This window comes from Acipenser ruthenus, chromosome 5, assembly GCF_902713425.1.
Source record: "Acipenser ruthenus chromosome 5, fAciRut3.2 maternal haplotype, whole genome shotgun sequence".
NCBI lineage: Eukaryota > Metazoa > Chordata > Actinopteri > Acipenseriformes > Acipenseridae > Acipenser > Acipenser ruthenus.
This window is the reverse complement of record NC_081193.1, coordinates 45,861,720-45,889,571: the sequence shown is the minus strand read 5'-3', so window position 1 is coordinate 45,889,571 and position 27,852 is coordinate 45,861,720. Positions and strand designations below refer to the sequence as shown.

At 38.0% G+C, this 27,852-nt stretch overlaps 1 protein-coding gene across 4 annotated transcripts; it reads right to left on the bottom strand.

The window, feature by feature from the left end:
* susd4 (sushi domain containing 4) lies at positions 1–25,237 on the bottom strand. Of its 4 annotated transcripts, none has more exons than XM_059024275.1 (9): positions 25,070–25,237; positions 22,577–22,749; positions 18,182–18,385; positions 15,476–15,649; positions 8,368–8,556; positions 6,508–6,699; positions 5,069–5,213; positions 3,815–4,200; positions 1–1,600 (listed from the first exon to the last, which is right to left on the bottom strand). In XM_059024275.1, the coding sequence occupies exons 2-9, from the start codon at positions 22,713–22,715 to the stop codon at positions 1,572–1,574; spliced, it is 1,458 nt and encodes a 485-aa protein (XP_058880258.1). In that variant the 5' UTR covers positions 22,716–22,749; positions 25,070–25,237; the 3' UTR covers positions 1–1,571. The 4 variants fall into 4 exon arrangements, with proteins under 4 accessions (XP_058880258.1, XP_033859890.3, XP_034777108.2 ...); XM_034003999.3 differs by lacking the exon at positions 25,070–25,237 and adding an exon at positions 23,155–23,328; XM_034921217.2 differs by lacking the exon at positions 25,070–25,237 and adding an exon at positions 23,155–23,328 and having other exon boundaries at positions 5,069–5,208; positions 6,527–6,699.
* Between the last annotated feature and the right edge of the window lie 2,615 nt (positions 25,238–27,852).

Genomic DNA, 27,852 nt, shown 5'->3' with positions numbered 1-27,852 from the left:
TTCAAATAAATTACTTTATTTTTCTTAATAATTTGTAGTCAATTCTTAACCTGACCAGCAGTGATAACATTTTGTAATTAAGAGTGGATATTTGTTTTTACATTACATCTTTCGATGGTGCAAAACATTTTTTTTATTTTCTACTACTCTTATAAAATATGGTACATAAATTTCAGTATAAATCAAAGCAATACTTTGAACATATCACAAACATTCATGCTTTAGTTTTCATTCTCATTAACTTATCCATTTTAAGTGGTTCAATACCATTCATTGTTAAAATCAAAGCATATAAAAACAGTGCTTGCACTTGAAATCTTCATTATTGTGTGGACATTTACACAATACACAACTCTCTCCTTGCTATGAGGATCATGTTGCTGTCTCACATTCTGAATGGGTAATTTTTACTCAAGAGGTGTGTCTTCTGAACATTAAAGAGCCTGTTCAGCAGATTCCGGTTTCTGGTTTCTGGTTTCTTTTTCTACAGTTCTGTTACCAATCCAGTGATGTTTCTTATCACCGAGTGGATCACATTGCACTTACAGCACCTACATTTGTTTGTTGTTGTTTATTAGTTTTTGTTGGGGAGCTTTCATGAATTGCTCTTCAGTTCCAGGTGCAGGAGATAGACATGTCTAATGTAGGAAAGATCAGTCAATTTCTTTATTGACGTAAGAGAGCACCATCTAGCGCTCTCAGTTTTTCTTATAATACACACACCTCTACACAAGATGAGCCTGGTGTCTACACTAATATACACTTTGGATCATCTAGTCTACGTTACACGAGTCCACAGCAGGTAACTAGAACTGCACCTCAACTCAGACATAAAATAAGTAAGTGTCATTTGAAACTGCTTACTTTTTAAATGTTCTTTACTTTCAATAGTTCATTCCATTGACATCTTTGGAATTAGCCAGGTAATGACTAAAATGACATTTCTTTTGACATCTTACAAACCAGCCTTTAATAAAGGAGTTGTGATGGGCAGCAGCTGCTATGTATAAGAGTCTCAAGTCCAGTTGAGGATTCTGCAGGATCTACAGTGCTTTAGAGTTTGGTTGTGATTTAAAAGCTTGCTTTCTTTATATAGGGTTTTAACAGACGTATTTATATGTAATTGTTATTTCTGCACTAGGCACATCCTTGGAAATTATGTCTTGAATCTCATAAGGACTCTGCTGGTATGAAAATTGTTAATAATAAACAAAGAAATTAACTTCAAGAATTATTTCAGATTTATGAATTGCTGAAGGTGATCCTTGTTGGAAGTGCACGTATATTACAAACATTTATTTTGCTTCCATTTACATCCATGCTCTTTTTGTGCACTGATCTTGCAGGATGGTGATAGCTGTCAAATTTGTCAACATCTTTAGCAAAAGTCATTAAGTGCTGATGTTGGGAAAGAAAGAAAAATAGTCTAGCGCATAATCAGACTAATCACATGTTGACAAAACTGGAGTAAAGTGATGATTTCTTTTGACCACAAAGAGTGTGTTCTTAGACTTGTGTCCCATAGACTGGTATACTTTCCTTATGTAGTCCTCTGTTTAAATGATGAAAGATTAACAGTCTTCATCTACAAGTGGGATTTCTGGAAAGAAATTAATAAAGATACATTAATGTGAATTAGTACACTTTAGTTTAGGAGATTTAGGGGACCTATAAAATGTGTTATCTATTTAAAATAAACTCAGAGGTCTCAAAATAAAAAATACTATTTTATATATATATATATATATATATATATATATATATATATATATATATATATATATATATATATATATATATATAAATTGTGCTTCTATACCACAATTTGATAAGCTTTTTGTGAATATTTCAAAATAAATGTAAATATACATTTGAATAATTATTAAATGGCTCTGGGCTATTCTCTATCAAAAAGAAAAAGCAAGTACATTATTTTCCCAAGTTATTAGTTGGAGATTCTTATTTGCAAATATACATTAATAAAAATAAATAAAAGGAGCAAACTTCAAACTTGAATTTTTTCCAAAATCAAATTAGAGTATTTCAAGGGATAATTCTACATACTGAAATTAACATTAATTTTATTAACACCCATGGAATTCAAAATGCCTATAGTGACGGTTTCTGGAGATCAATTATTCATACAATTTGATAATGGTCCATATGAATGTCTTAGTACTGAGTATGGGCTCCTCTGATGCAATCTCCACATCGACGGGTGATGCATCTATTCAGGCAGCAGATGACTTCTTGGGGGATCCTGTCACATTCTTCAGTCAGTGCAATACCAGGCTCTCAGATATCATATGGAGCATTAGAACACCAACAAACACAACATCCTAGAAAGTTCCAAAAGTGTTCTATGGGATTAAGGGCTGGACTTCTTGCTGACCAGTTCATGACCTCTATAGTCTCCTGCTCAAGAAAATCCCTTACAATCGGTATCATCTTGCATAAGAACAAACTATGGGCCATTTGCACTATCAAATCGTCTTACTACAGAGTCCAAAACTTTTTCTATGTACATAGAGCTATAGATCCAGCCCTTGGAAGCACATTAAGATAGGTGTGATGGCTTTCTCCACTCCATACATAAGTGCATGCCCTCCAAAGCTGAATTTTTAAGTGATGTTGAATTAAGTAAAATTCTCCCTAGGCTGTTCATACTTGAACATGTCGATCATTAGTGGACAGATGCCATTTAGATTCAACAGTGAACAAAACAGGTGCAAGATTCCAGGATATGAACAGATCTGGCAGTCTGGACTTCAGTCAAAACTCTCCGTCTCCCACCACATGGCATCACTAGAAGCCGTGATTTGCAAAACCAACAACGACAAATAATGTTGTCATCTGAATCTAAATGGGGGTACCTGTTCTTAGGGGGGGGGGGGAAAGCAATGTTTAAACGTTTCTATGCTTTTACTGTGGGAAACCTTAATAAGGAATATGGCTGTAAATCTTACAATCCATTTTCTTAACTGTTATAATTGACTGTTAGCAGTCCTATCAACTGATAACACTGTAAACCAAATATTAACATTTTTGCAAGTGTGCCCATGTTGATATTACAGTGCTCACTGTTATGTTCTGAGTATATTTAAATTGAAGTTGATATTACATAATTCCAAATTGGGGAGAAAATAATAAAAATAATTGGCAATGACTAAATTTATAAATAAAAACATATTAAAAAAAAACATCTACTAATAATATTTCTTGATTTGTGTCACATGGTAGCTTATGTGTAATCATCATTCCACTTTACTTCTGCTAATGGGCACTATTCACAGAACTATAGACTCTTTTCAGGAATGTTTTTAAAGCCCTTAAACCAAGTTTTCTATTTGTGAAGAATTTTAATTGTTTTAGAGGGGGTTAAAAGTATTTCTGAAAGCACTGGTTAACCATGTCACTGACCATATTGTTTTAACCGCTGGCCATATCAATGGTAGACAGGTACGAGGTCCTATTACCCAAAACTTTATGGGCTGTTTAGATTAATATTTTGCTATGGACTTTCTAAAGCCCATTTTGATTAACTGAATGAAGTTTGTAGTTCATGAAACCTTTTTCCAACTGTTTCAAAAATTGATTATTAGTTTCATTTTCTATTTGAAATCACTGTTTGACCTAAGAAAATATTCTGAAAAGGTTTTAAAAAAAAAAACAGTCCTTTTAAAAGGCCTTTAAGCTTTATGAAAAGAGTCCACTATATTTACACAGCTGTTTTCTATGATTTATTTGGTTCAGTTGCCATTGTTGTCCAGTAAGGACTTGCTTAAAATAACAATTTTATAGTGTAAAAACTTACCATCTGCAATGTCAATACTTGGACTTGTGGAAGTAGTGTCTGCTATTGAAGTTATCACATTTGTTCTTTCTGAAAGGTTGTTCAGTCCCCCAGGACATGTGAATGAAGGACATATACTTTGAAGCTGCTCAGAAGAATCATAGAAGCTCTCACAAGCTTCATATTCACTGGCTTCTGGTTGTATGGCACTGTTGTTTTCAACATAACCCGGATAGGCAGGAGGGCCCTGGTCCTCTGAATGTAGGGATTCCCCTTGACCAGCAGGGGGCGGGAAGCTTGGCGGCATGATATTACCGCTATTCACAGCTTCATCATAAGAAGGCAGCATTACTGGGATTCCATCCACTACTAAAACATTAGGATCATTTGGACCTTGCTGTCCATCTCTGTGGAAAATATCATAAAAAAATACTGTAACTGAAATACAAAAAACTGAATATAGATCTTGACCCAATCAACAAATGTTAAAGCAATATACATTGTTGGAGTAAAAAAACGAATATATATATATATATTATATATATCCAACAGGGGGGGAGTGAGAGGCAGCATGAAACTAAAAAAAATTGATGCAGGGGGAGAACATTCATTTTAAAAAACATTACGTTCTTGACGGATTCATAAAACAAATATGGACCTCGGCTCATAGTGGGAAACTATAGGCCCCCTCGGAAAGAACTATAGGGCATTATAGTCCCCTGTTGGGAAGTATAGTTCTTCCCTTGGGGGCCATAGTTTCTCACTATTAGCCTCCTCTCCAGTCCATATTTACTATATATACACAGAGTTATATAGTGTGTTACATAAAATTAACAGGCCCACTTGCTATTTATTTTGGCTTTATAGCTATATACACTCATTTAAAATGTATATAATTGGTGTGTTCAGTCCTTTAAACATATGTAATCACTTTTTGCATTACTGAATTGCATTCTTTTTCAAAATTCATACAATTTATTGCATCAAATATCAAGTGTGCGAGTGTTCTGGGAGATTCAAATCCATTCAATTTATTAATAGCTCTGATGCACCTAATTGTGGAAAATATAAACTTGCCGACAGTAAGTAAGCAATTAGCATACAAGGTGAATTATATGATTCATAATGTGTATCTAGTCATCACCCATCTTATTGCACTCAGCAAATAAATTAGCTCTGTTAGTATGCATAGTAACATTGGTTGCCTATTAACAGTGGTAATAAATAACTCCAACCATCTCTAATCTTTCAACATCTATGACACAATAAACGCACCTTGACTGACATCGTGCCTTGAACTTCGTTTGAAACACCTTGGCTAGAATGACAAACAGTAGTAATAGCAGGACGCTGGTGGCTGTGAAGGCAACTACTTTCCATGTGGTCAGGAGGTTTTCCTGGGTGGCTGGCCAGGACTGCTCTGAAAAAGTGAAGACATTTATCAACTGGTCTGGAAGAAAGAACACTCAATGGATGTTAAAGGTTAAAAAGGAATACATCAGAAATGTTACAAAACTAGTAAGAAACATTAATAGGTGGATTTTGGAGTCACTAGTTTTGTACTGTTGCCATGTTTGCACACTGGAGTAAATTTAGGGGTCTTGTAAAAAAGCATTATGTGTCATACGGTCCAGAGAGGAATCATATGACACAAAGGGTTTAGATTCTCATAGCTATTTATGCTACATTTTCATAATTCTAATTTCTTTCTAAAAGAAAAAAATAAAAAACCACACAATTCTAAAATTAATAAAAAACAACTCCGATATTTAATTTCGAGGCTTGCAATGCCAATTTTGAGAAAACAGCTCAGAGAATCTAGCCCGAGGGGTATATTGTTAAAGCAGGGCAGCAGTGTGGAGTAGTGGTTAGGGCTCTGGACTCTTGACTGGAGGGTCGTGGGTTCAATCCCAGGTGCAGGACACTGCTGCTCTACCCTTGAGCAAGGTACTTTACCTAGATTGCTCCAGTAAAAACCCAACTGTATAAATGAGTAATTGTATGTAAAAAAGAATGTAATTGTATGTAAAAATAATGTGATATCTTGTAACCACTGTAAGTCACCCTGGATAAGGGTGTCTGTTAAGAAATGAATAATAAAGTGTTTATTCCATACTGCAAACCATAAACCAGACAACTATGTAATGCAAGTCTCAAGCACTCAAAAGTTGTATTTCATTTATGTCATGTTATTTTTTTATTATTATTTTTTTTTTTAAATAGGAGTTCAAGATTGGACTAAATGATTTGAAAACAGACCCCCAAAAGTATTTATAAACCAGTAAAAAGGTGTGAAAAACTAATTATTCAAAGTGAAAGGCTCTTCATGCACTGAAATTCTTAGTTTAATATGTACCTCCTGCTTACTGATATAAAAGTTGCTGTTTTGCTGTATAATCAGCATATATAACTTAACACTACTAAACACATTTATCAATATTAAAAATACGCACTTAATATGAAATCTGGTATTTTGTCTGTCAAATCACCCCGTCTTGAAAAATCCCTCTTAATATCACTAACAGGGCTTTCTCTTAGGCTCAGGCACTATACACATTTTTGGGGTAATTTAGCAGTTAACAGGGATAAAATTTACATACTTATTAAAAAAAACTGGTCATGGACGTAATAGTATTAGTTTTCTTTTTAGGCGTATGTTGTGTGTTTATTATAATTTAAAATTACTCGTTATATACTTATATTGTTATACCTACCTGATTTAACACAATATACCTGGATGTTAGGAAACCACTGCCCATACAGACAGGTGATATACTTGTAGTCATTAGCCAGAGTGTATCCAGGGTCACAGTGGAACTCTACCACAGTGCCATGATTGTATCTGTCACAGGGCTGTGGATGACAAATGTAGTCTCCATGTTCCACCACTGGAGGTAGGGGACAAACTGAAAATAAAATAATAATAATAATAATAATAATAATAATAATAATAATAATAATAATAATAATGCAAGTAAAATGTCTTCCTAATGTACAGTACTAAATGTAAAGTGTACAAGGCCTTAAAGAGCTATTTTCAAAATGTCCGCTCTAGTGCACAGTGCTTTAAGATCTGTCCTCAAAAAAAAAAAAAAACACATATAACAAGTGTTCTGGATTTTCTGTACCACATCATGGATCATTATTGCTGTGCTACCTGTTTTACAATGTAGGCAGTAATCCTTACACTATCAGTGCACTATCCTTATACAGCATGAGAACAGCCAGCTATTGCTAATTGAGTTTGTCAAACAATCTCTCAGATGCCATAATGATAAATCACTTCTGGTTACTTTATTATTATTATTATTTTTACTTGGCTGTTTCCTCAATGTTATTATCTGGCTAAATGGCTAAGTTTACAAAATAACTAGACACTGCTCTCCCACTGTTTTCTGTTGATATCAACCAGTTTGTTATTATTCCATAGAGAACAGCAAATAAAGCACATCTGAGAGATGATACCAATTAATGATATCTGTTCTAAAACAACTGCTTACTTCGTAACATGCCACAGGAATGCCATTATCTCTTAATTTTAATTGAATACAGGCGTTAATAGAATTCTTAACATACACTTCCCAACCAGATGGGAAAATGGAAACAGCAAACTATCAGTTCCTACAAACTGAATGTTTTTACTTGAAATCTGCTTTATTTTAAGTTTTTCTTTAAATACAGATATTTTGCAGCACCTTTTAATATCTTTTAGTATCTTTATACAATGTGTTATAAATCTGGGACTCTGGAAGCCCAGAAGTAGGTTAGTTTAGGGGAGGATGATCCCAAACAGTGTATAGAGGAGGGTTTTCGTAGCATAGTAATTTCCTGGAGTGGGACGTTTCTTTTAGTGAGACTAGTGTGGGACGTTTCTTTTAGTGAGACTAGTGCTCGCCTTGTGTGGCAAACTCTTATTTTTAGCTTTGTCTTCTTTTATTTTCTCTATTAAATTTGACACTTGGGCTACCATTGCTGGTACCTTAGTGTCAGTACTTGTGTATTAAATTTGCGCGCCTGTGCAGCGTGTCAACACCCAATGCTCTGTGTCTCTCAGTATCATTCAGTGATGATCCACACATGTAACAAACCCCTGTTACACAGCTGTGGTATTTTTTTGCTTATAATCTTCCTTATAAAACAACAGAATTATAAAGCACCATCATTTTAGGGATCACCTGCAAATGGCAATAATTTGAAACAGTGAACAAATGGTATCAAATAAATTAAAAAACAACATACTGAATAAAGAGGTCTCTAAACCGAAAGCCCCCTTGTCTCCTTATTTATTCCTGTTTGGTCAAAGAAGCTTGCCGGGGGTAATTTCAACAGCTGTCATGCATGGTACAGTATGTGCGTGCTGTGTGACACTCATAACAAGGAGGCAGAATTTGGAGTTTCAAAACTGCATGTAAATCAGGCCACTTTTAAATCGGAAAGTATCACAGAGCTGCTTCAGTTGTGACTAGAGAGCCAACCAGAGCAAGAAGAATGCCTCTGTGTGACCTCTACAGATGATTTAAAGCCCCACCGGTTCACCAGTACAAGGTCTGTGCCACTATTTTGTTAACAGTTACCTTCGACATCAAGGCACCTCGGTGGGCTCTCAGACCAGATCAGGTTGTACATGCATTCCAGGATCTCTACCCCATCCAGTTCGTATCCAGGAAAACACTGGTAGCGCACAACTGTTCCCATCGGGACTGAGAACTCGGTTTCAGATACGTTGATGTAGCTGTGAGAAGGAACTGAAGGCCTCAAACATCCTATAGAGGAAGACTTAATATTAGTGAAGGTGTCACATCATTTCTTAAATATACAGTGTATAACAGTTTTTATTTTAATCTTTGGAACAAATGATTATATAACATGTCTTGCTAAAATAAATGTAAAAATATCTTAACAGTGACCCATGTCAACAGCATTGGTATCATCACTGATCACCACTAAAATGCAATTTATTTCAAATATGTCAAAGTGGTGTCCGGTACATGAAGCAACCACAGCCTCTTGCACAATAACCGAGTAATGGAAAAGAGCAAAGACCTGTAATACTGAAAAATGAGATCTTCAGGTTTACTACTAGGGTGTTGAATTAAATCTCAAACCCCTAACATCTTGTATTTTAAAACCATATTATTATAGCACCTTAAAATATAATTTCACTGTTTTTTATTTATTTATTTTTTTTTAGACTAATGGTGTTTGCAAACATTCCAAGCGGTTTTGGGTGAACTTTCAACTCTCCTACAGAATAGCTTGAAGTCAGGTAAATGTGGATTTAGATATAAATAACTCAATAATGGAGCAACTGAGGACATGTAACAAATCAATTACAATTGCATTTGAAGCTACTTACTCTTTAAGGTACATTACCCCCCATTATTAAATAAATAAATAAATAACGATTTCACCTATCAGTTTTTTTTTATACAAGCATTCATTTTCTTCAACCATTTCCCTTTTCCCCCATCCTACTAACAATAAAATTTGAATAGGAACCTGCTTTTCAGGTTACCAATGACAGTACATTATCTTTAAGAAATAAACTTCCACAAGAAAGTATGAATGCTATAAAGAGAAAGTCAGACCAGTCTCTGAAAATGTTCTTTGGGCTTTTGTATAACACCGTGTAACAATTTTTTTTTGTTCCTGGGTAGTAAGTGTTATTTCCTAATTGCTTATGCCTCAAAAGTATAGAAAATGGCTATTATTCCCCACAAACTTTGCTTTTGTGACCAGGACAGTGGTATTTTGAAATTTACCTATTTTCCAGAACATTCCAGATAGATTCAGTGCTGAGTAAACTTGGAGTAACTTCTAGAACTTTCTAGAACTTTCCAGTAATATCAACAGTAGTATAAATACAGGGGCCTTAAGCCCACCAGTTCAGTTTAGTTCCAGCTGCCTAAGTGGATACATATCTGCATTTTTCTGAGATGGCATCAAGAGGCTGCAATGGTGGCATTCCTGATGGGTCTCCAAGGCGGTTTTACCAAGTTTCCCTGCTATCTTTGCCTTTGGGACAGCAGGGACACCAAGGCGCACTACCACAGGCGGGACTGGCCACAGCGGACCGAGTTCTCTGTGGGGAGGAACAACGTCAAGTGGGAGCCACTGGTGGACCCCCGGAAGGTGCTGATGCCACCACTGCACATCAAATTGGGCCTTATGAAACAATTTGTCAGAGCTCTAGATAAGGAGTCAGTAGCCTTCAAGTACCTTCAAGACTTCTTCCCTAAGCTGTCTGAGGCAAAGGTCAAAGCCGGTGTCTTCGTTGGACCACAGATAAAGAAGATCCTGGAGTGCAATGAATTCCCCAAGAAGCTCACTAGTAAGGAGAAAGCGGCTTGGAACAGCTTTGTCGCAGTGGTTCGGGGCTTCCTGGGCAATCACAAGGCCGAAAACTATGTGGAGCTGGTTGAGACTCTGGTGAAGAACTACGGCACAATGGGCTGTAGGATGTCCCTCAAAGTCCATAGCCTTGAGGCTCATCTTGATAAATTGAAGGAGAACATGGGAGCGTACTCGGAGGAGCAAGGCGAGCGCTTCCACCAGGTTATACTGGACTTTGAATGCCGCTACCAAGGACAGTATAACGAGAACATGATGGGAGACTACATTTGGGGGTTGATTCGTGAAAGTGATTTACAGTATAATCGCTGCCTCAGCAGAGTGGGACTTTATGGTAAAGGAATACTGCAGCTACCAGTCTCTGCTCTAACCGAGGAGTTTAAGTGCGCCAAGGTCAGATTGGAAATGACATTAGTAGAGTCACGCGATAAATGCGTAAGGGAGGCGGCACCTGTGTTGAAAACTGGAAGAAAGTGGGCGGCAAAGAAAGCTGTGGAAGATGCAAAGGCTGCCCTTCGAATTGGTGATATCATGGGGCAAGTTCAGCATGGAAGAGGGGGTCTTGGTTTCAGTTCAACTCCTCCTACATGGCACAAGGCAGCCCCAGCTCAAAGAAGGAAGCTGGTAGTCAACGAGGTGCAAAAGCAGGAGGAGAGGATGAGGTGTATAAAGGCCATTTCCCAGGCCAAACAGGGAGAATGGATGAGATGGGAGAGTGTGGAACAACGCAAGATTGGCTGGCCAGACCTATGGTCAATGGAACAGAGCAGGATCAGTTTCCTCATCAGGTCAACATATGATGTTCTCTCATCACCACAGAACCTAAACCTCTGGGTAGGAGAGGATCCCTCATGTCCTTTGTGTTCATCACCTGCAACATTGAGGCACATTTTGACAGGATGTAAGGTGGCTCTTAGCCAAGGACGGTTTACTTGGCGCCATGACCAGGTGCTGCGATGTTTGGCCTTAGCATTGGAAGACAAGCGTAACATGACCAATAAGTTGCCACCTGTTCCATCAAAACATTACACACAAAAGACAACATTCCTCCGCCCAGGAGAGCAACCACCAAGAAAAGATGTTAAAACCAATCCTCGCCCAGGACAACTGGAAGCTGCTAGAGACTGGAATATGCTGGCAGATGTTGGTCAACGTCTTATTTTTCCACCTGAGATTGCCACCACTAACCTTCGACCAGATATTGTCTTGTGGTCTGGATCAGCACGCCTTGTTCACCTGGTAGAGTTAACAGTGCCATGGGAGGATGCTGTAGATGAGGCGTATGAGAGGAAGAAACTGCGGTATGCTCAACTAGCCACTGAAGCGGAACAGCGAGGATGGAGAGTCCGGGTTTACCCAGTGGAAGTGGGTTGTCGAGGATTTGTGGCACACTCTACAACCCGGTTTCTCAGAGACGTCGGATTCAGTGGCCAAGAGTTGCGTCGCACAGTGAAGAACTTATCTGAAGCAGCAGAGAGGAGCAGCAACTGGCTGTGGTTGAGACGGAAAGATTCTGGCTGGGGACAGGTAAGTAAGCTGGGCTGAGTTGAGTGGGGGACGGAGGGGGGTGATGCTGGGACGCCAGAATCACCGTCGAGCCCTCTTGAGGTGTCGTGGGCTAGTCGACGAAACACTGAGGATGGAAGGTGCCCACTTGAAAACCCCAGAGATGTACCCTACTTAGCTCAATCCAGACGGTTGTCATGCTGATGCGTTTTTGTTCTGAATATAGCTGTATCGAACAAAGTGCAGAAATAAATCAATAAAAACATTGCATGGGCATATAGCTTAAAAAGCAATCGTGCAATAGATTACAATAAACCTGCACCATGATATTTCAATGCCTTCGTTACACTGATCGACAATGACTCCTCCAGGCTGCTTGAAAATCCTCTCTGATCATCGTGCAGGGAAAAAAGCTCTCTTTATATGTGGATTACTCTGCTATCACCGCCATGAAGAGGAGGGCCTTTGGTGAAGTGACAGTGAAGCTTCGCTCCCAGGGAGTGGACAACTTCTTGGTGCATCCAGTTATCTTGAAAGTCAATCATGGAGGGGACCGTCTGTCTTTCACTACTTTTCTTTTTTTGCTTAACCTTTTCAGGATACAATGGGGTCTACTGATCCCTCTGCACGCAGGGCCCTGTGCTTCTCATCGCTTGGTCCGGATGTAATGGCGGTATTGATGAACTAACTTTGCTCCAGATTACTACTTTTCGTACCTTCATGGTATGGAAGTGGAAACATCTTACTCCTTCTATAACTGACAGTGACCCTCAGGTCTGCACATTTACAGTACACTTGTTGTTTCTTGACACTGAGCTAGTCATTATGCAAGGTCCTCAAAGGGGTAGCTACACTGCAGCGGGTATGATAACAGTATTAAGAATACTACTGAGGTTCATTATTAATAAATTTGGATACGTGGCTGTGTTATTTCCACAATCTTTATTACTACCTGTGGCGATAATGTTATAGTTGGTGACAATCTGTACTCAAATTACACCCACCCCTTGTTATATCGCCCCTCGCGATACTGCGGATTCGGAATATATCGCGGTCCTGGAGTTGGCTCCCCATTTTTACAGTCTAACTGCACATGCCTTAGCTGCAATATACATAGGCGCTTAGAATTATTGTTTGTTTTATTTCGTACAGCACATCACAAACAAATATACAAAACAAATAAAAACAAAGCATTAATATCATACTGTTATCAGTATAACAGTTACGCACGCATTGCACAATAACACAGAGCAAATTAAATATCTTCTTGCTGAAGCAGTTTTTATTTTAGCCAACGAGATGTTCACTTGTTACAGCAATGCACTAGCAAAAATCACAGGGCAGTTTACAGTTGTTCAATTTTAAGTTATTTTTTCCTACTCACAAGATAGTTTAGCTCACAACAAGCCCCCTCAGGGTAGTCTAGTTCACAATGACAATTGTTGGATTGATTGGGGGGGGGGGGGGTTAGCTGGAGAGATGGAAGTAGGAAAGGGGAGGCTGGGATTTGGGGGGGTAGATAGGGAGCGGAATCAGCGCGTGAGAGGGAGTACAGCTGTTAACTGGCTTGAGATTTACGATATACAGTGTGCTCCCTCTGGCTCTCTTCTTTATCATTGTAAATTTTTGTAACCACACTACCTTCTCTGTTTATTTTACTGTGTTTTTGTCATTACTATGCTACTGCCTATAGGATATTGCTATAAGATGAGTGCCGGTGATCTTTCTCCATGTCACACCTTTGTTTTCTGAGTGCTATGTCTTTTACTTGTTCACTCTCCCTGGTTTTTATTCCCATCTTGGACCATGGCTAGTGTTGTCATTAACTCCTGGAGTTTACAAGGGGCCAATCATACTATCAAGAGAGCACAGTGCTTAGATTACCTCTTAAGAAAAAAAGATTGATATTGCATGTTTGCAGGAAACTCATTTGGTTTCAAGTGATGTTGCGTGTTTTCAAAATAAACATTACAAGGTAATTGCATATTCCTCTACTCAGAATAAACATAGGGGTGACCTATTCTTGCCAAGAGAATAAGTTGTACCTCAAAATTCGTCTCCAAGATAATGATTCAGAGGGGAGATTCTGCTATGTTACTACGGTGCTGAATAACGTACAGGTCTGTATTGCACCAAATATCTTACAGACGCACAGTTTTTCGACCAGATGAAACATACATTGGCCTCACTGGGGAATATCCCTGTTATAGTGGCACAGTTGTTTGAGTAGGATTAAGTGCATATTATTATTTGTATTTCTGTATTAATGTGACTTTTTTAAATTGTAATGTTTCCCCCATTTCCCTATTCCCAAAGGGTGGGGAAAAGAAATCAAATCAACATAATTGTTCACAAAAAGAAAGAAAAAAAAACTGCATCAGCACAGTTACTACTAAATGGAATGAACAGTTTAAAAAAGCCTACAGTGCAAAATTAAACTATTTTCAGAACGCACTGCTTCACTGGAATTTAGATTACTGCAGTCAGCTACCTTAAACCAAATATAGAACTCGGGTGGTGTCCTCAGATACATAAAACACTAATATCATTGTGGAGAAGTTGCTTTTCATTTTTTAATCACTGTAGTTCAAGGTCATTTCAGTTGATTATATCATTAAAAAAATCTAACAGTGCACATTTGTCAGAAAAATATAAGCCAAGGAGCTTCCTATTTTAATGATTTCAGTGATGGCGGTATTTAGATCTGTCACAGTTACATTAATTGATAAGACACCCAATTTTGTTTTCAATACTTTTGGTTTCTGTAAACACATTACAGCACAACTCAAGGGATAACAGGGCCATTCAAATATACAAGACAGTCTTTAGTGGTCTAATTAATATGACATATTGGTATTTCCCCTTTAATAATAATAATAATAATAAATGAGGTATCTACTGCCTTTGCTCTTAGACTGACTTCAACTGAACGAGTCATTGTCAGTTCAGTAACAGGCTGCTGTCAAAATGCTGTCAATGGACCCTTATTGAAACTGTATTGTTGTGTTATTGAAGGATAACCAGATTTAGAATCCAAGTAAAAGTGAATGGCATTGAGAATCCACATCTTATAATGAAAAATGTATATTCTTAATTCCAATTTACTAAGTTTAAATACAATGTAAAACTTTAATCTGCCGTACCTATATTTAACTGCATTTAAGTATGGGAGACTGAGATGGTTCCATTAATTAAAGACAATTATTGCTTAAAGTGTTTAAAAATTTGGGATGAAATGAATTCTCAAGATATGATATTCATCAGTTTCTGATTTATGTTTGTGTTTGAATGAGGAATAAAATACGAAACATAATCTCATTAAAACCTGCACTTATTTTATTGTCACATTTCATATCAAAAGTATTAATATTTGCTGCTTCTAAGTCTAAAATGTTATCGACATGGTAAATTATGGACACTAGGTAAAGTGCTGTTGTCCCTGTAATATACAGTAGTTTGTGTTCAGAACAGTAAATGGCTCCACTGTGTGGCAAGTCCCTAAACTGCAGGTTTCTGTTTCTGTCATTTTATGCAGGGTTATCATTAAATACACACATTTATCATAGTTATCTGGTCCTTTTTGAAATTATAGCTATAAGGATAGTGGTACTGTTTTTAAAATGTAACATTCTTTTCAAAAACATCCACACATCCATTTTTGCTGTGGTCTGTCAAAATAATGATTTAGTGTTTCAAGGTATATTGTAGGTCCAAAAATAATGCAGCAGTGTATAAAATACTATAACCATGCCAAGATTGTTCTGCTTGATGAGAATCACTGTGTTAATAACTACAGAAGTGTTCCACATCCAAACAATACTGCACCTTGACAAATGGGCAGGCTATCCCAGGTTCCATCATCTTGACAGATTGAGACCATGTTATCCGTGTCAGGGTAGCGGATCTGGAATCCTTCGTGGCAGGTGATTATCAATTTATCTCCAGGTCTGTAGGTCTTGTTATAAATTTCAGCATCTTCAATATATGGAACTAGACAATCTGTAAATCGATATAGCAAATTCAAAGACTTTTTACAAAAGCAGAAACTGTATTTTGTATAATATAACAGATAAATATATTCATAAATGCATATTTTAATTGAAGATCTAAATTTAAATAAGGCTGTAAAAGTTAATGTGTGAAACTAGAAAGTTAAATTTACTTTAAGTTTGAAAATACATGATAGTTTAAACAATAAACAACTGTTTACAGAAACGGTTTAAGCATATACTGGCTGATATCTCAGACCCTGATTAGTACCCGTCTTGGACTACCTAAGTAGGTAAGGTACAGTATATCTTTGGTAAAGATGTTTGCTAATTGAGTTAAACAGATTTATAGCACCTTTTTCAAGGTGGGGACCATTTTACTGTTTTTAGCATTCTTTCTTTTGTAAAAGAAATATTGGACCAAAAAAACATGTATTTTAACTGCAAATGGCAGCATGTGGATAGCTGTGACTGATTGTGCAAACAATTCCATAGTACTGCAGACCAACATGGAAGAGAGGGGTGCTCTGTTAGGCTGTAGTTTTCAAATTGCATTTACGTATTTGAATAAAAAGGTTCTGAGGCAAAAACGGTGTTAAATTTTGCGGGATGGGATGGTACAGGAGTGAAGCTCACGGCAACGGGTGGGACCGGAAAATAAAAAAAAATAAACCTCTCAGGACGGGCAAGAACGGGATTTAAGCTTCCGGGAATGGGAAGGAACGGGACTACTCTGCCACCAGCAGACAGGAAGAGTGTTTTTTTGCTCTTTAAAGTCGTAAAAGAGCCTACGACATGGAACTTGACTGTTACCATAAACATACAAAATAATATTAACAGGTCTCACTTGAACATATAATCACATTAATTTTACCAAATAACGTTTAATCGCGCTACAATGAATCAAATAATACCCAGAAATACACAGAGGGTGATCTACATTTCCTGGTGTGGGGCCAGGAGACTGAGCTCAGGCTCCTTGCATCTGCCAGTATGGATGACAGCGACAGTGAAAGTGAGAGTAGCCTAATTTTATCAGTTTCAGACACCTCTTATGAATGTGAATTATGTAGTGATGGATCTGATGTAGAGAGAGAATACAGGAATTGTCTCCCATATCAATTCGAGTCGTATGCCTCCGAATCAAACTCGGAGAGGTTCAAACTCGGAGAGAGACACCGACACACCAACGCGGACGGACCAGAGGGACAGCAGATGTCCGCAGAGAATCAGCGTCTTGGCAATGCAGAATGGTTAATTAAAACCCTTAAGTTTAACAGATTGATACATGAATTATTGATACTAGCAGAATAACCGAACGCTGTGGATTGCTACTGGCATGTATTTAACATATCTCTCTCTATATACATATGTACAGTATATTATGGATGTGCTAATCATAATGCAGAGATGTCACTATTTCTCAGAGGTACTGCTTCGGCGCTACGTTGAAGGGGTATGTATAATACTACAATTTTTACTAAATAAACAAATACATGATGGATACTCCTTGAACATTTATGAAATACTATTTCAATACCATGTTTTTTTAATGAATTAATGGTTTGTAACACTATTTCATTGACAGTTTATTGTGGCATTGACATACTAAAATCTCTTTACCAAGCTGGGGTGCTTGGTAAAGAGATTGGGTTGCTTGGTAACCGATTTAGAAACTGAAAATGCCGCACAAAACTCTAAACAGTTGTTTTTATATTACCAAATTTATATATTATATATTACCGAATTTATACATTACAAATACAGTGCAAGCACAGGGTCTTCAAGACCCTGTGCTTGCACTGTATATTTTTCTGAAAACCAAAAACTAAAAACAAATTACTAGTAGTATACCGGTAGTGTTTAATGCAAGACCCTATAAACCCTCATTTTATACATGAATACGAAAATATCTGTACCTCCAAATAGTTGATCTCTGTTTATCACATGGGACAGGATTAAAAAAAAAAAGTTACGGGGTGGGAAAAATTTGGACAGGACAGGATTGGACATGATTACTCTTTCATGGGATGGGACAGGAACATTTGACAGGACAAGATTGGACAGGACTGAAGTTTCATTCCTGTGTCACTCTCTATCTTATCAAAATATCTTCCTATTTGGTGCTACCAGGTTAACTAAAGAATCCGATATGTGAATAATGTAATTATTCCCAGAAAGGGATAATGCAGGCAAAAATGCATGACAATGAGAATAGAGAATATCGACATAAAAGCTATTAGAATTACTCGTAGTATATCATAATGTTATTTTCATATATGCCAAGTGCTTTTATGACTTGCACCGTGTCAGTTTTAATAACTTGAAATTTAGTGTTTAATACACAACCTTGCAATGCAAAAAATATAATGAAATTAATAAAATGTATGCGTTTCCCTGGGTACTGCACCAGTAGTTCCATGATCTATGTCAGCAGCTGCATCAAGGGATATTTGCTGGACCAAGAAAAAATATAAAACAAAAATACTAGTCACATATATGAGAAAAAGCAAACGAATCCATTTCAACAGTACTTTCTCACCTTCAGGTAGGCACATTGGTTTATGACTTGGTTTCCAGCCCATGGAGCCATTCTGGTATGGAACGCAGACCATCTTCGAAGGGCCTTTCAGCCTGTACCCTTCCAGGCAGTGAAAGCGTGCAACAGCCTTTTCAAAGAACACACCTGAGCTCGGTGTCCTGTTTCCATGTTCAGGGAACCCGGGATCGATGCAGAATTGCCGATCTGGATATCCAACAAAACCGTACAATTTTTTTACTTTTCACATAATCTTTTTTTAATTTAAAAGATTACGCATCTGAATTTTTATGAAATGTATTTTCATTGGGTGCATATCAAGGATGTCACTGTGCTCATCTCCCACCAGCAGGGGGAATAGGAGGAACCTGTCCATCCAGCAAGCTTTGGCAACTATGGGGTTAATATTGCTAGGAAGTTGGTGGATGGGAATAACGTACACCTGGTTCCAATCCCAGGTAATCGAGTAGGGGGCGGAACTAAGGTGTACAAAAGTGTTCCTGGGACCAGGAGAGAGGAAGCTACATGCGCTGTGCACACTAAACCTTTATAACTTAAATCCTTGCAGACTAAACAGGTACGCAGACAACCAAAGAGCGTTACCTGCCCTGCAGCAACCTTACCGGGACTGAACCAACAGCTGAGCTGTTTTGAGATTTACTGCTGTGTGTGCCTGCCTGCCCAGGAGTCATTGTGAGCTGACCATTGTTGTAAACAGCTGAGTCTGTTTAAAGTCACAGTACAGTTTTATTTTTGTTCAGGATTTTCTTTTGTTTGTGGTGATCCTTGTAAATAAAAGCACTTTTTTGTTCACCTGAACTTGTACCTCTCCGTATGTCATTCAGAGGCCTTCCACAGTCACAGGACAGTTTTGAAAATAAACAGAGGACACTTGTAAATATACCCTCTGTTTGGACATTATATTCTTATCCACACCACTCACATCCTGACGCAGTGTAATTACCATAAAACTAAAATAGTCAGTAACCCTCCAGTGTTTCACTGTCTAAGGAGGAGTGAGTAATCAAATGCTGAAAATCTGTAGCTAACAAAACTTGGTATTAATAACTGTGGTGTTTTGTACTGCCCTGTAACTAATCCATTGTATTATCTTGTTGGAAAAGCCTGCATATTATGTTAAGGCTAGACACTGTATATCTCTTTTTCCTATAGCTATATTCTTTAATCTATATAATACAAAGTGCTTAAAATGTGACCATGAAAAAATGAATCACATTTTAAATGGTTCAAAGGTACTTTACGGGAAAACTCAATAAAATCATACACCTGAAGGCCATAATTCACATTGACCTTCTACAAAACAGAACCATAAAAGACATGTTCTAAGGTTATACGTTTTTACAAGAGACTGGAATTCCAATTCTGAGAGAATTACATTTGTGTCTCAGTATCCTGGATAGGCTACTCTTCATTTAAATAAACCAGCCAACAAATTAGAAAGATGCCCAAAAGGCACATGCTATATATGGCTTCAACAAACCAAACATTTTTGTTATTCCTTCATTTTGTTGACAGCAAATGTTAAACAAACTGGTGTGGTCTTAGTTCAAGCCTAGGAATCAAAGAATTATCTTTTCTATGCTTTCCAAGTTTCTATGTCATTTTGTGTGCAACATTAGACCTCACCTGCCCAACATGTCTGGGATCTGCTGCACAGCAGTCAGAACTTGAGGACAACTACAACAAGCACACCTCAGATAGTGTATTTGCGACTAAATGAATACTGTATGTTAGACATTTATAATGAATTGTAAAAAGCCCCACTGAGTTTCCTTTAATGTCTGGTTTCATATTCCTATGTTCCATGATTAAACAAACAGATAAAACACAAATCCCATTACTATAAACTTAATTTAGCTTGCCAATTCAACACAACACTTTAATACAGACACCTTTCACAGAAAGGTGGACTTGAACAAAAGCGGACTAACTGAAAGCTTTCAGTGTTAAAGGTTTGAGCAACAGTGCAGCACAAGGCCTTTATATTTATACTGCTTTGCACTAACCTAGATGTCTCTTCATCCCATGTAATAGTGCTGGTTTGATTTAAGCCAGGCAGCTATAAAAAAAATAAAAATCTTTGGTGATTTTTTTATCTTTGTCAAGAGACAGCATAACCCACATACTGTAGGTCTGAGTCTAGTTCCCATTAGAGAAAAAGACTTGCAGTTAATTTTCAAGCTCACACATCTCCCCCTCACCAACTGAGGTGAACACAATGAAATGGAGAGATTTGCTAAAGAAGGAACCCTTCCATGCATGACTCTTTTTTTAAATAATCTGGAATGCCATGTTATACAGATTTATTAGAAGCCATCAACACATGTACACGTTTACTTATGTGGATAAATAGAACGTTAGGTTACTTACTGTAACCCTGGTTCCGTGAAAGAGAAGACGACCACCAACAACATTATGTATGGGATATGTCTGCCCATTGGGTAGGTAATTGCTGAGCTCTCTACACCAGAGCTGCCGATAGGCCCCTTCCTGGGATGATGCACTCGGTCCCGCCCACCGAGGGATTAAAACCGTCATCCTGAGGAAGCCATTTCTCTTTTTTCATCGAACCCGTGAGGGCTACCGATGCAACCTCGTGGTTGGTGGTCGTCTTCTTTTTCAGGGAACCAAGGTTACGGTAAGTAACCTAACGTTCCCTTTCAATTCGAAGACGACCACCAACGACATTATGTATGGGATAATTACAATTAATTATAACTAGAGCCGGCGCGAGGAAATACCTCCACTTGTAGGTGTACACAGACCTAGTGGAGTCTACCCTAGCCTTCTGCAAAGTACCCACAACCACATCTGATAGCCCTAGGGCTAAACAGCGGTCCCTTTCAGGGGCCAAACCCATAGCCAGAACCTGCCCGGTTCCGGGTGCCAAAGAGTACCTCTCGTCTGACTGAGGAGATCCATGCGCAGTGGGATCTCCCAGGGCTGGGCAGCTTTCAGCACAAATGCAAGGGAAATAAAATCGACTCGAGAAGCTCTTTTCTATCAACACGTTCAGCTCAACACAGGTCTTACTGTACCGTCTTGAGAAGGAAAAAGAGAAATGGCTTCCTCAGGATGACGGTTTTAATCCCTTGGTGGGCGGGACAGAGTGCATCATCCCAGGAAGGGGCCTATCGGCAGCTCTGGTATAGAGAGCTCAGCAATTACCTACCCAATAGGCAGGCATATCCCATACGTAATGTTGTTGGTGGTCGACTTTGAACTGAAAGGGAACTGGAGTTTAATGTGCAAAAGTACCTAACCCTCAGAGCAGTATTTATGGGAGCTCGTCAGAACTGTACAATTCTCACCACTGTGAACAAAATACAATGACTATGCTACTGTTTCACTTCCATAGCCAAACAGCAAAAATTGCAATGCTATTAATACCGGTAGTTTTAAGTTTGGACCTAAAGACGAGCTAAGGGCTTCATTTCAACCTCTTTGGTCATTGTTCTATTACTTCATCTGTTCGATTAAACCATTAGGATTGCTGTTTTTCATAGAATTAATACACTTTAGACGGCTTCATCAGCAAATTAGAAAGCAGAATTGTGTCCACAACAGTGGGAGAAATAAACTGAAAAATGAATGTAGTGCAGCCACAAGTTTTTTTTAAATAATTTACTTTATGGAGCGTCTTGTTAATTTGTTCTTCATCTGCCCCCAAACATGTACTGTATTATACCCAACACAAGTCAGTCATTTTGATAGAATGAACACTCTGTTAAGACAGCTGACTCTCAAGGGTGCCCATTCCCACGCTTCCCAAGTCACCTGTTTCAGTAATTAATGGTTTTACCTGCAGCAACGAAGAAACTTTGAATGAACCATGGTCAACTTGTGCCTCTGAATGTATCAAACATACAAATCCAATTAATTTATCAGCACGCTTTTGCATTTAGGAATATAGACCACCAGTTGTAAATTCATGGATGGAGAAAATGTTAATTTACAGCTGTACAGCAAACACTTTTCCATTCATCCTTCACAGCTAAACTACAATGACCTTAATGAGAAACATGAGCCTATACATTATTTTGTTTACAGCTATTATTATTATTATTATTAGTTTATTCAGCAGACACCTTTATCCAAGGTGACTTACAGAGACTAGGGTTTGTGAACTATCAGCTGCAGAATCACTTCCAACAACGTCTCACCCAAAAGACCGAGCACAAGGAGGTTAAGTGACTTGCTCAGGGTCATACAATGAGTCAGTGGCTGAGCTGGGATTTAAACCGGGGACCTCCTGGTTACAAGCCCTTTTCTTTAAGCACTGGACCACACATGCCTAAATACACAGACAGGATTAAATATTTTATAATAACAATAGCAATATAACTTCACACACTTCAAGGTAAACTGATCACTTACCTACAGTGAAGTCTGCAGCGCACAATAATAATAGCTGTATATGAAGCCAGAAGATAAAATGCAACAGTCTCAGGTAGAATCTGTAGCAGGGGTATATTAATGGATCTGCACACTTTGATCTAATTACATGATGATGCATCTTTTATCAGCAGCAAACATCAGCTCACAATGGTCTGAAAGAGAAGGTAGTATTACAGATACAATTAATCTGGACCACTAAATAAACCCAGCAGCAGTGTTTTATGAACACCAATTACAAATTGTGTCTTTAAAAATCACAACAATTTAGTAATACTCAATTTAAAAAAAAAAACAATCCTTGTATTTAAGAAAAAAATGCACATACCCTGCAACGTATTATTAAATATTTTCGTGCATAAACACCTGTACATTTTGATGTCTCTTCCAAGGCCTAGAATTATTGTTCTACGTACTGACACATTCCATAACAACCTGCTAGCAACAGTCCCTCTAATCTACATGTATGTAAAATTGCTTCACGTATTTTATTGACATATGTAAATTGTAATAGCTGTACTTCTTTGTATTGTATTTTAACGTCTCGTCACGTTACTTACCTGCAAATGTCATGCATGAATAAAACAAATCTGATTTCCTCCTCCTACCCTGCTGATGCATGCGGTCGATCTTCGAGACTAGGCGGATTTCCAATGAACCGGTACAGGTACGCGCTCAGTGTGCGGGTGCACGAGCAGGGGACGCGCAGTCCTTTAATGATCTTGTCCAGAAGCCGAGGACTGTAAATTTACGAACGAGGGTTTGGGAAGACATGGGAGTGTGTTTTTAGGATAACATATTCTCACTCAAGGAGACAGGGCAAAGTACACGTATGTAATAAGTAATCTGTGACAGTGTATATAATCACATGACAAGGTAATAAACAAATATAATTTTACTACAGGTATCACTAATTGGATAACCGCGAAACATACACGTCAATAATTACAGAAAGGTCCGTTCGCTCTGTTTTAGTAGACTACCTTTTTCTTTAGTGGGGGGCAGTAAACTTCTAAAGTGTTCTAGCTAAACCTGAGTGCACTGTGTACAGTGTACTAGATCAGTGTTTCACAAACTTTTAGATTGACGACCCAAATGAACACAGGAATAACGAACCCATGACCCAAAATGATTCACTATTTAATATTTTAACTTAAATACTTAACCAATCAAAAAGCGACGTTTCATTTATTTGTAACTACACTATAGCATTCAGGATGTTATAGTTGTACAGGTTGCTAAAATGTTTGCTTTTATCAAAATAATTATTAATTCAAAATGGTATTAAACTAACATACATTTTAAATTGTGTTGCAACACACTGAATGCCAGTTTTAATTTTCAATTCAACATCAAACATTGCAAACGTACCGACAACCTATCAAAGATTATGCTAGCCACTCTGACACTTACAAACGAGTTACAGGCGAACGAGCAAACAAATATTTTTTGAAGTCAGATATCTAATCCAAATCATATAATTGTAATATAAACCCTGCATTGGAAATGCATGATGTAGCGTTATATACGCACCAAAACTGTATAGAACCGTGATGATTTATTAAAGATAATAATATAATTTCTGCCCCGCCGAAAAATATGTATTATATTTACTTCAAGTCGAGATGCGCCATGAACCTACCTGAAGCTGCGTTAGTTTTATACCTGTACAATAGCTACTTCGATTTAGCCTTAACAAATCAAAACGCTTCAAAATATGTTTTCATTTCAAAATGTAATCTGACAACCCAATAGGAAACTGCTAGTTTTCCCTCAAATTTCAAAACAGCTAATCAGGATAATGAGGGAAAAAAATGATGGATACAATGTTTGAAATAAAACGGCAAAGGCGGCATTAAAATCGTTGGATGTGTAACGGACTTTCATCAAGAAGAGATTGTAAACTGAAATTCGTTTATTAATATAAATCGTCATGTTTTATTTTCAACACTAAAATGGTATATACTTCTTGGTGGACGTAGTCTGTTATTTAGTAGGCCAATACTGTGATTTTAATTTTTTTAAATGTTACAAGAGAACCTCATAAAAACCTTAATTTATATAAATAAATCAACAAGCAATGCCGTGGATGAGGCTTCTGTTTTTTTATGTTTTCGCCGTATTCCATTAATTTTCATGACAAACACTGTACAATACTACTTCCCCTATTCTTCTGCTCTGCGCATGTCTTCAATGTTTTGCGCATGTGCAGTTAGCAAAAAGACAATATCATTCAGGGAGGCACTATTGGTTACGACACCGGCGCCATACTGGGCCCTGGTGCAAGACTGTGAGGTAGTCCAATTATAATTGAAAAACAAAGTGCAGTGCTGCACAACACAATCGCAGATAAAGGGCTTACTAAAAACAACAATAAAACCAATACTTTAAGAACTCCCCGTCTCCAGCACTCCTTTAAAACCCCAATGCCTTTAAAATACTAATTTCTAAAACTGTTAAAAAACATACACACACACGGAGGGAGACGGGAAGTACAGCAGGAGCCTCGCTCTAATGTCGGTGGCTGTTTCTTTCATTTTTCTCCCCAACCCACTGCCGAACACAAACAAGTCCAATTCCTTCTCTGCTCCTGCTGACTGTGCATCCAACCTCCACTCCAGACAAACCCGAGTTCACGTCACACTGGACCAAAAACAATCTCTCAAATGGATGAAATCAGGAACTTTTATACCAGGTGCTCAGCTTCTTCAAATTATTCAATTAGCACCTATGGGGGCTGAGAATAGGAGAGCATCAATGTGCCAGTGAGATCTGTGCAAATCTACAACAAAGTAACATGCAAAAATAAAACGTCAATATACTACAATAACAAAATCAAACGTGCCTAAATAAAGTGACGTGGGTCACCCTGTTACATATGCATAATGCATACCTGCCAAGTCTCCCGGGAGACTCCCGATACAGAGGGGTGATCTTCCGTCTCCCGGGAGACTCCCGATACAGAGGGGTGATCTTCCGTCTCCCGGTGAGACTCAAGAAACTCCCAATATGTTAAATTGCCAATTTTAATTCATTATTTTCAAAAGTTTGCAGGTATGATAATGTGCAAGTGTTGTGTTTGTGCATCACAAACACAACACTTATTTACAAGCAGGGCTACATACCCTCCCCCTTGGAATGAATCCTGCAGGGTTCATTCGAAACACCCTTCATTTTTTCATAATTACACATGGGTGGGTGGAAGGGAACGTTGGGCTCAGCTGGCCTATATCAAACACCAGACGGCCAGGGTTGCTCTTAACCATTTGCACACCCTGCTGTCTGATGCCAGCTGGCTCCAACATTAACCCCCTGCTTCCTACTGCTCTTATATACGGGGGCACCTGTTTAACCCCTGGCTTACCCCTTAACCCCAGTGTCCCCTCTGTCCATTTGTGGTTCCCTGCTGGTAGCAGTACGTGGGACCCTCTGGCCGCGGCACTGGCTCTGGATCCTCTGGAGGCGTTGGCAGCAGTGGCAGGCAACACTGGCATCAGAAATGCCAGCAGTGGCATTGCCGGAAGCAGAAATGCTGACAGCGATGCAGGGCACCTCAGATGTGGACATCTGGCTGGCTTTTGCTGTGCTCCCCTTAGCAACACCTGCTGATGTTGACCCTGCTGTTGCCCTGTTGACACTGAAGACAGCTGGGTTTTTACCTGGGCTTGGGACAAGGCGGGCTCCAGCCAGACACAATCTTTCCTTGTTGCTGAAATATGATAAATACTGCCCGTGCGGTCTTGTATATATAGGCCAAACGAAAAGAGCTCTTAAAGTATGAATAGCAGAGCATAAAGCAGCTATACGTAATAGAAATATGGATTATGCTATTGCCCCACATTATATTACAGCTAATCATGGCACGGCATCTTCCTTGAAATTCTATGGTATAGAGAAGATTAGTCTCTCAAGTAGAGGTGGGGACTTGATTAATAGGTTACGACGTCGTGAGTGCTATTGGATTTATACACTGGATACTTTAGAACTGAGGGGACAATGAAGAACTTAGTTTAGCCTCGTTTCTCTAGTTTTCTCTAGTTGTTATTGGTATATGTAATACCATCTTTGAAGTAACCACCGTAATTATGTTGTTCCTTATAACATGATTATTAGGGGCTTTTGAATTTTAATGTATTCTTTTTTTCTCTATTGTTTTTTCCTTTTTTTAATGATTTAAAATTGATATTTAATGTATGTTTAGTATGTAAGTATTTAGTGATCATTATTGAGTCATCTCAATATATTTGCCCTGTTGAAACCTGTAAACACTGGGTTTTTGTAGACAATTAGATCACACTTACCCATATGGGAAGTCTTTCCAATTATGTGTAAATTACCAATGGTGTTCTTGCTAATTGAATCAAAGTTCATATGGGGCCCGTGTATACTAGTTGCTCCAGATTGCTCTGAGGAAGACGCATTGAAACGTTAGCACTTCTGTATGGACTATAATAACTGTCTCAAATACATGGATTAATTAAAGTTACACTGCGAAACTACCAGGTGTGCTCTCACCTTTTATGCTTTTCCTGGAGAGCCCATTTAGTGAAGTCATCGGTGGTAAGCAGCCAATTCTAATAAATATGATATACACATATTTGTATACAAAATTAACAAAAAGCTCATCAACCCAATAGAACGATATACAGCAATACCTGGTAATTTTCTTACAAATACTGCTTTTTTTTCTAAACAATCAAATACAGTATTAATTGAAAAATATTTTTTGCTTCCATTTCCTATTGAAAAGCTAATGGAGTATGTTATTTCAACCTATTTCTATTTGGGGCAGCAGTGTGGAGTAGTGGTTAGTGCTCTGGACTCTTGACCAGAGGGTTGTGGGTTCAATCCCCAGTGGGGGACACTGCTATTGTACCCTTGAGCAAGGTACTTTACCTAGATTGCTCCAGTAAAAACCCAACTGTATAAATGGGTAATTGTATGTAAAAATAATGTGAAATAATGTATAATGTGATATCTTGTAACAATTGTAAGTCGCCCTGGATAAGGGCGTCTGCTAAGAAATAAATAATAATAATAATATTAATTTTTTGTAATTAAATGTGAACCAGGAGGGGGTGCCATTGGACAATATTTTTTAAATAATTATCCCCCTCTAGAAATGCTTATTATATATATATATATATATATATATATATATATATATATATATATATATATATATACAACTGCTGGTGTACAAAATTGAAGGCATGTGAAAGAAAATGTTTTTTTAAAAGATGTACACAAACAGTTCA